Source organism: Gavialis gangeticus, unplaced genomic scaffold (genome assembly GCF_001723915.1).
Source record: "Gavialis gangeticus isolate Ggan-Ray unplaced genomic scaffold, GavGan_comp1, whole genome shotgun sequence".
Taxonomy (NCBI): Eukaryota; Metazoa; Chordata; order Crocodylia; family Gavialidae; genus Gavialis; species Gavialis gangeticus.
The window spans coordinates 30685740-30699347 of NW_017728996.1; the positions used below are offsets into that span (position 1 = coordinate 30685740).

The 13608-nt window shown below is 42.5% G+C and overlaps 1 protein-coding gene across 1 annotated transcript in view; it reads left to right on the forward strand.

The window, feature by feature from the left end:
• The window catches only part of UNC13C (unc-13 homolog C), a 692691-nt gene that overhangs the window by 201866 nt on the left and 477217 nt on the right, over window positions 1–13608 (forward strand). Inside the window, exon 8 of the mRNA XM_019504241.1 lies at window positions 4486–4705. Coding sequence (XP_019359786.1) covers window positions 4486–4705 — 220 coding nt within the window. The remainder of the gene's footprint in view (window positions 1–4485; window positions 4706–13608) is intronic.

Genomic DNA, 13608 nt, shown 5'->3' on the forward strand with positions numbered 1-13608 from the left:
AAGAATAAAGGTAAAAATAAAGCAATTGCCAATATAGCTGGTGGCCCAGCATCATGGAGGGTCTATGATTAGAAGATCCAGTTGCAATGACCTTATGGGTAATTGAAGAAGTAAAAAAAAATTAGTGGGTGCTCAATACCCATGGAACTGCTTGCAGATGTTTAAAAAAGAAAAAAAGGCACTTTACCAGAAGAAGCAGCGTGCAACTTCAACCTAGCTCTGCAGCCTCTGAACAGATTGGGTGTTTCAGTGGGGTATTTTGGTACCTTTAGCTAAAGCTGATTCGATCAGCTATTAGATAAAGGTGCCAAAAAAGCCCCACTGAAGTGCCTGATCTTTACAGATGCTGCAGAGCTGGGTAGAAGTAACACGTTGTCTCTTCTGGGCATACATGGGGCTCAGCGCGGGAATGCACCAAGTTAAAAGGAAAGCACCAGTTTGGTTTTTTGTTTGGTTGGTTTTTGAGGGGTTTTAAGCACCCACCAGCAAAAAAACAAATCTGGCACCCATGCTCCAAGTTGCTGCCTGCCAGCGTGTGCTGTGTTGCTTTGGCATTCTCTGGTTACAGACTCCACACACAGCTCAAAATAACTTAGCAGGCACCGGCCAGAAACTGTCCCCATAGCAGGCAGGTTTTCTGGCCAGCACGTGCTGAGTCTCTTTGAGCAGCTGCCTCTAGGTGTCTCACCATGGTGGTGCAGCTGGTGCAGGGCTCCCAGTGGTAGTGGTGGCAGCAACAGCACCAAGCTTCTCTACCCTCTTGTGCCAGGTCCCACCCAATGGACCATGGAGGTCCCAGAGGGAGTGCAGCAGAGCTAGGAAGCTTGGAGCCCTGCAGTGGGCAGCCTGCACCCCCCCCCCCACCACCCCCATGGGTTCTGCTTGGCTCCACTCTTGCTGATCCATTGGGAGGGGGGGAAGAGGGGCTCTGTACTCTGCTCTGGCTGCAGCAGCCACCGCCTCCTGTGTGTGGCAGCAGGAGGTTAGGGGGCTGTAGGCCCTAGTCCCAGGATTTATTTTAAATCAGATAATTTGGGAGTTTTAAACAAAGGAAACCAGGATCTCTGTATGAGAAATAGAGGAAATGAAAAGTCATGGGTTACAGTGATGTTAGCAGTGTTGGCAGATAGGAGAAAATTTCTTTCCCGTGTGATTTTGAAATGCGAAACTCTGCCAAAATAAAAATTGCCACCAGGAATAGTGGTTAGGTACCTGGAATAGAGATGGACTTCAAGCAAACTGATGAATGACTGGTTAGATGTTGTATGGAAATGGAGACCTGGGGCATTGTTTAAGAAAAGAAGAATGTTAGTGTTCGATTCCTTGAGTGGGTAAAAGTTAGTCTGATGTTGTAGTCAGACATGTTAGTATTACATCTCAACTCCAAATACTAGATGTCCTAGTGAATAAGCCCCTTCAGGACCATTTACAGTGTCAGTAGTCAGACTGGCTCTTGGCAGAGAACCATGAGCTTACAACTGGTGGGAAAATTAAGAAGCTAACCATAGCACTACTTTGCCAATAGATTCTAACTTTGGGAAGGATCTCTTTAGAATCCATTATTAAAAGCTTCAAGAAGTTCTGTATATCTAATGCTAGGGCTGTGTGAAGCTTCGGTCCCTGATTTGATTCAGCAAAGATTTGGCCCAATTTGGTAGCCAAATCTCTGAACTTGAATCAAATCAGAGGGCCCTTTAATCTCTACGAATCGTGTCAGAACCCTAGGAATCGATTCGGAGAGATTCAGAAGGATTTGGATACTTGGACGTAGAGACAGCTTTAAATGTTTTTTCTACAAACCTGTAGGTAGCAGGGGCTCATGAGTGCTGCGATGCTGGGGCACATGGAGTGTCCCACAGAAGTGTTGGGGGCTCCTCCGTGTGTTTGGCAGCAGACTCAGAAGTGGACCAGAAGCACTTCTGGTCCACTGGGGAGCGCGCTGGGGAGCCCCCCTCCAGCTCAGTAACTGGTGCCTCCTGGGTCTGGGGGGGCACCCAGGTTTGCTGCCGAGCACATGGAGGCCCCCCCCACTCCTGTGGGATGCTCCATGTGCCCCAGCTTTGCAGTGATCACAAGCTGCGCCTGCTACCTCAAGGTATGTAAAAAAAAAAACCTTTTAAAGCTGTGTCTGTGTCTGAATTGCTGATTCTCCAAATCAGCTTTGAATCTTCAGATTCAGATTAGGTTGAATCGAATCAGGGACAGTGATCTGAATCAATAAGTCGAATCACTGTCCTGGATTTCAGCTAGATCTGAAGCTGAATCGAATAGAGCCCGCTTCACACACCCCTATCTAATGCCATGGATGGAACTGAAGACAATGTTTTTGTGGGAAGATGAGGGAGAAGCTGAGAGCAGTGAGGCATGTGAGAGTGAGGATGTATGTGAGAGTGACCAGTCCTAAGTCTAAGAAAGGCGTAGCACTTATCAGGTTCTGGGTAGAACCTAATATAGATTAAATTAACTTCATGTTTGAATTGAATTGAAGCTAATGTTAAATTTATGATTTACAGGTATTGTTATGGTTGTTGTCAGTAGGTCTGTTTATAAAAATAATACCAAATTAAATTTTTTCCTTGTGTGGAATCTAATAATTGGGGGGTTATATTAAATTCAGGGTCATCTTAGATTGGCTTAAATATGGTATATACAGATTCTCGTATAGATATACCCTCAGACGCATCCAGCTTCCCCTAGTGCTTCCTCCTAGCTAACTGATCTTCCTTCACATCCCAATGAGACAAGAAATGGATCAGAGTTCTCTGTGTGGCTCCATCAGCCATGGAAACAAAGGTAGACCCTAGTCAGGCAAAGTGCGAAGCACTGCCTGGGACCTGTTAAACTCTCTGTTCAACACAAGTCAGTTGGACGTGGAAGCACCTAGCAGGCTCTGAAAGGAAAACTATGTAAACATAATAGAACACTGCTGGGAATGCTAAACCCATGCTTTATACGCCAAACCTCCAGGGGCTAGTTTGTCAGTCCTCAATTTGTTCTCAGCACTAATGAACTGCAATTCCATTTGTTTGCAGTGCTAATTGGTATAGAGTTGGTAATTTTTTACTGGAGTTAGTTATCAGTGATTAAGTTTGGAGACTGAGCCACATCTGACCAAGACATAAGTATTCAAGTCTGGGGTTTGGCTCGGTTCTACTCCTATTTCTGAGTATAACAGTCTTGATTTTTAAATGGAAATCAGTAGGTACCGTACTGTGGGGAAGTAACAAAAATGAAACCCCTGAAACCAGCGCATTTTGATTCTGTAGGGAGATGATACAGAGATGCAATTTAAAGGAGACATAATAATTTAAACTTTACATATAATAAAAATTTAAACTTTACATATAATAAAAATACATTCTGTGCAGTGTATATAGTCATCCAACTCCTTATAGGAAATGTATAAATATTCAAAAGCATTGTGTTTGATAATTGTGTAAAATATCTGCAAATATAATGCTAATGAATTTTTTAATCTCTGGCATCGAAGCAAAAAAAATATTCTGCACTTTGTATTGAAAATATAATTGACTGGCTGAATGTATCTTAACACTGCTGTTTCTGTAATCAATTAAACTAGGTCATCCAGGTACCATTTCTCTTCAAAGTACTGGGTAATGAGTAAATAAGGATTTTGCTGATAAATGTGTAATTTTATATATGTATTTTTATAGTTTGTAATAGGGGTATGCAAAACAGGCCATATTCAATTCAGATTTGGATTTGGATTTGACCTAAATCAGGGACAGTGATTCGATTAGTTGATTCAGATCACTGTCCTGATTCAATTCAGCCAAATCCAAACCTGAAGATTCAATGCTGATTCAGAGAATCCACGATTCACCCATAGACACAGCTCTAAATGTTTTTTTCTACATACCTCAAGGTACCAGGCGCAGTTCATGAATGCTGAGATAGTAGGGTGGATGAAGCATGCAGGGTGCTTCCCCATATGCTCAGTGGTGGATCCCCCTGTACCCCCCCAGCTTGGCGACTGCCTGTGGGGGGACCCTGGGTGCCCCCACCAGACCCAGGAGGCACCAGTCACTGAGCTGGGGTGGGGGGATCCCCTTGGCTTCCGATCCACCTCTGGGTCTGTGGCCAAGTGCGCTGGGGACCCCCCATGCTCCTGTGGGATGCTCCATAGGCCCCACCATCACAGCATTCACAAGCTGCCTGGCACCTTGAGGTATGTAGAAAAAACATGTAAAGCCTTGTCTATGTCTGAATCATCAAATCTCTCGGAATCAATTTAGTGGGTTCCAGTTCGATTCAGAGAGATTAAAGGGTCTCCTGATTCAATTCAGATTTGGAGATTCTGCCACCAAATCGGGCTGAATCTCCACAAAATCAAATCAGCAACCAAAGCTTTGCACAGCCCTAGTTTGTAATGCTTACAAAATATATTTTAGCCAGAGTTCACTCCCATGTAAAACAACATTTCTATCTAATGACTTACTGATTTTTTTTTCATCCACCCAATAGAAAATGCACGTCTTCAGAAAGACATTGCAAGCTCTAATCTATCCAATGTCATCAACCACTCCTCACAACTTTGAAGTGTGGACAGCTACAACTCCCACATACTGCTATGAATGTGAAGGTCTCCTTTGGGGCATAGCTAGACAAGGCATGAGATGCACTGAATGTGGTGTCAAATGTCATGAGAAGTGCCAAGACCTCCTAAATGCTGACTGTTTGCAGAGTGAGTATTTCATGACAGCTGATTTTTTTTAAATGCTTCATGTCTTCTGACATACTGTATATGCTGATAGAGGCCAACTGAAGTGAAGGGCCAGATGTTCAGAAGTCGGTGAAATGGCTCTGTCTCACACGAGCTTAGGACCCAACCAGAAAACTATGAGGTACCTGTTGATAAATTGTCTTGGTCATTTGACTGTCTTAGCCATTTGTCTCTGCTGATCCTTCTGTTTAGTTGCAATTAATATCTTATGACCCCAACACAATTCTTGTTTTCTCCTACAAACAACCTCACCAAAAATCATTCAAACTACATAAAATAATGCCTTGTTTGGTTTGTATTATCCAAAACATAGGTAAGCATCAGAATAAAGATAAAATGAATTTTGCCAATACTTATTATAGCCACAGTAATATAATTTCTGCAGTCATGTTACCTCATTACAATTCTCCTTGCATGGCTACACTGGAGATAGGCTAATGGTAATAAATACATGTGAATGCATCAGCAGTAAAAATGATGGAATTCTCCTGTTGAGAAATCTGCTGTTTGAAGTGGTTGTAATAAAGGAATTTAGTGAATATATGTGGCCTGATACAATAAATGTTACACAACAGTTATGTGGGGGGAGAAGGGGTCTTCAAATTTACCTGCAAAAATATAGAGGCAATTAAAAATTTGAACTACTTTTCTAAAGCAGTTATCTTTTTACAGCAGTGCCCAGGAGAAAATAATCTAAAAAAGAAGAAACCAAAATAAAATAAGGCAGAAAAAAGTATCTCTTCTTCAAAATAACAAATTGCATCCACTTAAGGTGACAGTAAGGCCTCTATACACAGTACCTGTATATGTACTGTAATTTACATCTCACTTTCTCTTTTGTCTGTTAAAATGACTTTGGACTCCATTTGGCTTTTATGCAGCATTGATGCTTCTATTGATTTAAAAATCTTAATCCCCATGGAATACCTGTACCAAATGCATTCTCTTCTGAAATAAATATTTATTTGTAATGATCCAGTGACGGAAATAATCTCTATCTCTGTCATGCAATCTAAAAGTTTCAGAACATTATGTATTTGTTCTAAAGTAATGCCAAAAAAGAAAAAAAGGTTATCTTGAAAAAAGCAGCCTTGAATCACGAGGAAGAGCTGCATTCAGTGGGGATTTTTTTTCCACATCAAGTCACTCAATTTCTTACTAATTTCCATTCTTTCTTTGCTCAGATGGAGCTCAGTTAATAACTTAAAGGGACATTTCATTGGCATAGATAACCAAGTAAAGAAACCAAACTCCTTGCAACAGATTATGGTGTAAGCAGGAGGTTGCACTTATTGGCTATTTGAGGGGTGCAACCCTTGTGAGGGATGCAACCCCAAAAGCAAAGTTTGCATTCAGTCTCATCTCAAATGCTTGCCTCAGCCCATTCGTCACAAATAAAACGTAAGTATCAATGAACAGTGCCTAAACCTGCTACTCGGTATTAAAGGACATCACTTTTTATTACAATCCTTCTACCAGATTCTGGGGTTTTCACTTCTGACCCTGTGGTCACGATTAGGCTGAATCAAATGCCCCCTGCTAATATGGGTTATCCCACAGAACCACTACCACCTGGGAAGCCAGAAATTAGCCATGTTTTGCAGAGTTACGTGGCAGGCTCTGACTCCACAGAACTCTGACTACATGGAATTCCTGACTGAGAAGCCACTAAGCCCTCATCAGATAGTGACATTCTTCATTCATGGATATTACTGAGGACTGATACTTTAGGTCTCTAAACTAAGCCCTCTGTCCCCTTAGTTCTCCCCTCTTAATATCTTTTCTGACCTAATTAACTATGGCCCCCTTGGGCTGCTGTCCCAACCTGTCTTGGTGTTTCTGTCCATACCAAATGAGACTAATCTGGTAGTGCTTTATTACCCACTAGGCACTCGCTTTACAGATGTTTAAATGACTATGCAAGAAGTAAATATGGGTTCTTCCAACTTTATGACTGTTTAATTCTGGGCCTACCAGGGCTATTTTGATCCCTAATGTAGTTTACAGAGGCACTATCACTACTCTGCCTTATGTACATTTGCCATATCCTTGAGGGATTGTTGCAACGGATAGGTATTCAAGGCAGGCCTCTTCTCTTAACCATGTTCTCTAGGACTGTGATGAGGAGTGGCAGAGAGCTTCTTCTGAGCTCTGAACCATCTGGGGATTCCCATTTTGCCAGGTAGAGTCACAACAAGTCAGCTGTTCTAACTCAAAGGGACCATAGTACAACAGAGAATTAGCAAATCAAAGAATATTTAACTTTGGTTCCACCTCATGGTTGAAACTATACTAATAGCATCAGTGTTTGACCCTTAGTAGTTCCACTACCATAGTTTCACTAAACAGAAAGAGCAAGGTTGCTTGTAAATTGTGTTCTAAAATAATGCTATATACTATGTAGACTAAGGGTACATATAGACATTACATTTAAATCAACCTAACTACGGTTGGGTTAGTTCACATGTGGTGAGCTAACTTAGATTGGGAATGAGTTAACTCAATCTATCATACACTTGCATACATTGAGAGCACAGCTCTGGGACTGGGAGTGCCCAGCTGCTTGCCCCAGACCTGAGGATGTGCTTCTTCTATCCCTCCTGATCCCACTTCAACCCCAGGTGGACAACAGACCCACCATCCCCCCAAAGACCCACCATCCCCCACCCAAACTGCAGGCTCCAATCCTGCCTGCCTCTGCCCACATCCTGAGTTGCTTACACCAGTTTTTCTGCGCAGCTCTCAGCACTGATTAACAGCTATGAATGCTGCCCCCAGTTTATGGTCACACAGCTTAAATTAAAACCAGGTGCAGTAAATGTCTGTACACTCCCAAAGGTAGTTGTTCACATAGTTTCAACAATATTTAATGTAAAGTCTTCTGATGAACATATATAACTTTTTTTAACTGGGCAGTATCTGCCTGGAGAAAAAATAGAGCATTCTCCTTAGCATATAGCAAGAATCAGCTCCTGTTTACTGTCATTTAACAAATTGCCACAATTGATTCCAGCAACATTTTAAGACTGAAAAAGTCACTGTGTATCAGCTCTATGATCTCTCTCCCTCTTTTAGTTTTGTAGTTGTTTGGCATGATAGCTATAGTGGGAATCACATGGCTTATACTACCGAGTTTCAAGCACAAAAATGAGCAGAAGCTTCTATCAGAATGTAATTCTACTGGTAACAAGATATGTGCAAGTCAGTTGTCAATTAACTGATAAAAATATAAGCATAGGAAGCAAGAAACAGGGAACTGCCATTCTTAAAAATTTTAGTTTGCCCCTTTCTCTATCTTTATTACTATTAGGTCCATACCATAGGAAAAAATCTATAGAACAGGGGCTAGTCATAGGAATATTCTGTCTGTGAGGCACCCTCATGCAATATTACATACATCATTACATAAGGGACATGGAGTTTGTGTCCTACTTGGCTGGGGTTCTAGCCCCAAACAGTACCATAGCAAGAACAGTGCCAGCAGTGTACTAGCAACAGGCACCCTTGAACTGTCCCGGGTTTGGGTGAGAAGGGCAATAAAAAGTGGCTGCTACTGGCAGCCATGCAATCATGGCAGCAACTGAAAGTTGTCCCTGGCCCTGTATACCAAGCACCCAGCAGTTTCCTGCACCATTGGCCCCAAAGTTTGCAGATTGCACGATGTCAGCATGGTTTTAGGAAGATCTAACAGAAGCTGCTTGTCAGGCCAGGACTCTCTTGGTCTGCTGTCTGGTACCATGTAAACCAGTACAGCCTGTTCTGTGGTTAGGTTGTGAGCAACTAAACTGGTACCCCTGCTTGGGCTAGCCTGGGTATGTGGAAACGCAGCAGGACTAAAAACAAGACATGTCAAAGGGCAGATGAGCTTCCTGTGAGTCAACAGCCATCCATGCCTAGAGTGGAGATGAGTGCCACCAGGTCACTTTGCCCAAAGAATCCCCAATGATGCACTGCATCTAAGGTGCCCCAAAGGTTGCACCAGCCTTGGGTCTGACTTGACTAATAGAAGCGGCTTCCATACATTCTTCAGGAAATTTTGCTATTACTGGGTTTGATAGAATTATGCTGGGGCTTTTCCAACCTGCTACTAATTCCAGAATCTGTATGCTGTGCAATAACACAAAGAAAAGTATTAGGATATTTAATTAGTGGCAGGAAATGATTAGCACTGTGGGGAATGATGTAGATATGATGTACATGTATTCACCCTGGGCCTAAGAGTGTTCTCTTCCTGGTTCTGGATGAGAGGGGGTTCTGAGTGACTAAATCCTTTTCTTCTGCCTTGGAACAGGAAATCCTCACTGGTTTCATCTGACAAAGTGAAGGTAGCATGATCGGGCAAATATTTTAGAAACATTTTAATCATATTTAAGAACAAAATCTTAGATTTAATTCTCTGTCTGCAATAACGAGTTTATATTCATATATTTCAGTCTAATATTAAACAGCATGAAACATTATAGAGGACATTATAGGTCAAATGACTACATGCACTGTATTCTTGACCCAGTACCTTCCTCCTATGCTTGGAAGAACCTCTTAGTTGTTGTTAGCCAAGCTCCCTCCTCCTCTTTAGCAAGCATCATCTAAAAATCTCTCTTCCATGAAGTCATTCCAGCAGCTATGATGATGTGCCATTCGGTGTCTGTTCTGAATGGCAGTGCAGGACTGTTTTTTAATCCTAGAAGCTCAGTGTGACAGATATGTTAATTTTGCTGGCACAGTTCACCTGTTCTATAGCACTATCATATAAAAATCAGTCTGGAAGGGACCTCAACCGGATATCTGTTTCAACCCCCTGCTCAAGGCAAGAGCATTCCTCTCTAAAACATTTCAGACGAGTGTTATTTCTAACCTGCTCTTGAAAACTTCCTAGAATGGAGATTGTACAGTATATAGTGACAATTCTGTGTAGACTAACAACATTACACCTAATTTTGGGTAACTTCAGACCTGAATTCAGGCTTGAACTTTGTGACTCCATTTCTACATTGGACACGTGTGCTCGAGTCTATTTTTTCTCGTTCATGTTGAAAATCACTAGAGTAAGGACTGAGGGCTCCCTGGGGTGCCTGGAAAAAGCTCTCAGATGTACAGAATTTATTTTTAGTGGCTTGGTTTCTGGTCCTTGAGAGAGTCATAGTTCAAAGAAGCCCTGATACTGAAACGAGTTCTGCTCAGCCACTAGCCAAGTAAATTCAGTAGAAATAAATAATGATCTAAGACACTGGTTTTAAATCTGTGGCCCACAGACCCCTGGGGGTCCGCAGATTATGTTCAAGGGGTCCACAAAAGATGACTCTGATCAATCAAAAGTATGTGAATACCCATGCTCACAATCCAAAGGCATCCGCACCTTTATTTGAATTTTTTTTAGGGATCTGCAAATAAAAAAAGGTTGAAAATCACTGATCTAAGATTCAGCCCCGAGATATCAGTCTCATGCAAGTCTTACCTATTTGATCCATAGAACCTCTGAACAGAAACCACTTAGGGAGAAGAGTGGTCACAGAGATGTCTCCTTGTGAAACTGCTTAAGAATTGAACAAATCTGCTGTCATTCTGTAGTAAGAAATAATATGGAAAGCAATGAAACTGCTTAAGCACTTAGGTTGGAAGGTTGTTTATAAATGTTACACTTTTCTAGGTTTAATCTGGACTAATCTGTAGTCTGAATTAAAATTAGCTCCAGTCCAAATTAACTAATCCTCACTGAATGAGGATTAAAGTTAATGCATGCTAGGGCAATCCAAACTGGGCAATTTAAACTGTATTGATTCACCTGTATATACAGGGTTGCTTTTAGGAAAAACAGTCCTTAGGGAGTCAGATAAGCATTCCTTAGGAATGCAGATAAGCACTGCATATATCAATCCCGGCAAAGGAAACTCAACTGAGTTTTTGCAATGCAACAGAGGATATCAGGCACAAAGTAACACCTTTACAAAGTCAAATGTGCCAAGAACACCTCGCTGTTACTAAGTATCAGTGTCCTGACTAGGCCCCCAGCCCTGCCCAAGCACATGGGCTACTGGGCTGTGAAGAAGGGGGCAAACTACCTTGATCATCTATTAACCCTTAATTTGAACTGAAATTTGAATCAAACTGTGTAATGTAAATCAGTTAACACATCTTAGAAAACAGTGATCATATCTACAAATGGCCCAAGTTATCAGTACTCTGTAAGACTTCGAGTCTTTTTACATGGGACACTTAGCACTTTAGATTATAGTAAGCATTAACACAACTCAGAAAGCTTTCTCTGCAGTTGCACATTAATGCTTACTACTAGCTAGATATAGTTTATACCACACACTGGAGTCTTGAATCAGTTCTGATACCATCTCAGGGCTCAGACCAAAAATAAACCAATTGCCCTGGGATGGCATCAGAGGCAGTTCAAGATTTCAGTGCAGTTCCAGGGCTGAGATTTTTTTGTCTCAGCCCAAGGACGCACTGGAGCAATCCCATGCTGCTACCTGACTCTGCAGCAGGTCCCAAGGACCCAGTTTTGAGGCTAGTACTATAGCAAGCTGGGGGGCAAGCAGGACAACTGCCCCAGGCGTCAAAGCAAAGGGGTACCAACAGGTGCTGCCCAGCCGGGGCAAGGTGTGGGACATAGCTGTGAGCAGCTCATTTGGGGATGGCACAGGGGTGGGGGGGAGGGCAGCTCCCACCACTGCATGCACTCCCAGGCAGGGGTTGTGTGACCCCCAGATCTGGGTGTGAGGAGAGAGTGGGCTGTTGCTGCGGGCTTGCCCCAAGCACCAAACTTCCTAGCTACAATACTGGTGGAGGCAGAGAACACCAGGGGACCTGGGACTGAGGACCCAACTGTAGCGCTCCCTGCTTCCATAGCAGGTCCCACACTACTTCTCTCTGTGACTGGACCCAGGGGCCAGCACAGAGGCAGGGAGTGGTGAGATCCAAGTCTCACAGTCCTCCCTGCCTCTGTGCTAAGTAAAACCCAGGGCCCAGCATGGAGGCAGAGTGCCACAGGACATGGGATCCAGTGTGGAGGCATAGAACAGGAGAGTCCCACCCTCCCACCACAGCACAGGGGGCTTTGACTGACAGTTAGCTGTTTGTTGGTCAAAGTCCCTCCACTACACTAGAGCAGGTTCAAGACTCTGGTGCTATGGGAGGGTTGGGACTGACAATCAACTGTTAGTCAAAGCCCCCCACCACAGTGGAATTTAAATTCACTCAGATGCCATGGAGGGGCTTTGGCTGACACACAGCTGATAGTCAGTCCCAGCCCCCCCTCCCACTAGTCTCTGATCCTATTATGTCTGTGGAACAGTCAGATGTTAGTTCAGTATGTGTGAAGTAGCAGGATCTGGAGATACTCCTCACCAGAAAAGTCTTAACTTTGCTACACTAGATGGCACTTAGCATGTGTTTGGGACATGTTTACTGCTTGAATGCAATGCTAGTGTTTTAAGTACAGTAAAACTGTGCTAAATGTACAACAACCCCCTGAGCTGTGTGTGTGAGGATGTCTTAAACTTGCACTTTCTTACATCTAGATTTTGGCTGTTTTACCTAGCAGATTTATCTGTTGTTGCCTGCTTGTGTGTGTATGCATTCCTTTTACTCAGTTCTACTACTTTCCATTTATTCATTAATATAGAATTTAAATGACTTATATGTGATTTATCATCTCTGAATCTGGATTATTACCTGTAATTGTTGATGGGCCCAGTTAAGCCTAGTGTATATCCATGGAAGTCTGATAGGCACTTTTGTTTTCTGTTTCTCATTTACTCTACTCATGTTGTGTATGTTTAAAATAAGTTTGAGTTTAAAGATTGAAAATAATCTTTGGCTTGACTTTATCAGCATTATAGATCTATGGCAAATATTAACACCACAGCCACATAAGTACAAACATTTGGTAGGCTTGTTTTTAACATTTACACAGTACATAATACAGTACATAATCCTCTGGAATTAGATTATAAACATAATAGGGTTCTTATTTTTTTAATACAGCATCTGCCAATCCATCTAATCTACCTATCCTTCTCTTTTCATAAATTCACAGATTTTGAGGTCAGCAGGGTCATCTAGTCTGTGCTGGTAGTCAAGTACAGACGTAAGTAATTCATCCAGTAATGTGTGCGCCACCTGAATCCAGATCCTGGCTGGCCAGAGCCACACTCTGGCTGCCACCCAGACTCCATGCACCCAGATGGCCACCTCTGAAGCCCTGGGAGGTCCCCAGGACCCCAGGCAAAGCTGTTGGGGCCAGCCCAGAAGCTGGCACTAGCCTTGTCTACCCCACACAGGGCAACTTGTCATGCACCAGAGCATGCATGCAGGTTTGTTCCCTGGGGACAAGTAGCAGTGGCACAAATACATGCTGTTGCTATTTGTCCCCAGGGAAACTCATTTTTCTGCTCATAGGGATGCACCCTTACAGTGCAAACCATAGATAAAACTATTTCATATACATAGGAGACCCTAAAACTTTTCTCTCTTCTGAATGTCCATGAATTCCCAAAAGCACCGTAGTGATTTAAAAGCACAGATGTTGTTGATTTTCACTTAGGACTCAGCACCCTGTTCCAATAGCTGCAAACCATTTAAAATTTGCCTCTTATTTCTACTTTGACTTTACTGCCCTCAACTTGCAAATTTTGATTCTTGTAATGCCTTTCTTAAGGCCTCTCTGACTCTTCATAAATGTAATACTGAGACATTTTCTGTCTGTGTAGGTAATTATAGACTATAATTGAGATCCCTCTTAACCTTCTCTTCAATTCACTGACCAGAGTGAACTCCTTTAGTCTCACATTGTTATTATGAGGCCTGATTTACAAGAAGTAGATACAGTATTTCAGTGCTGGCCTCATCACTAA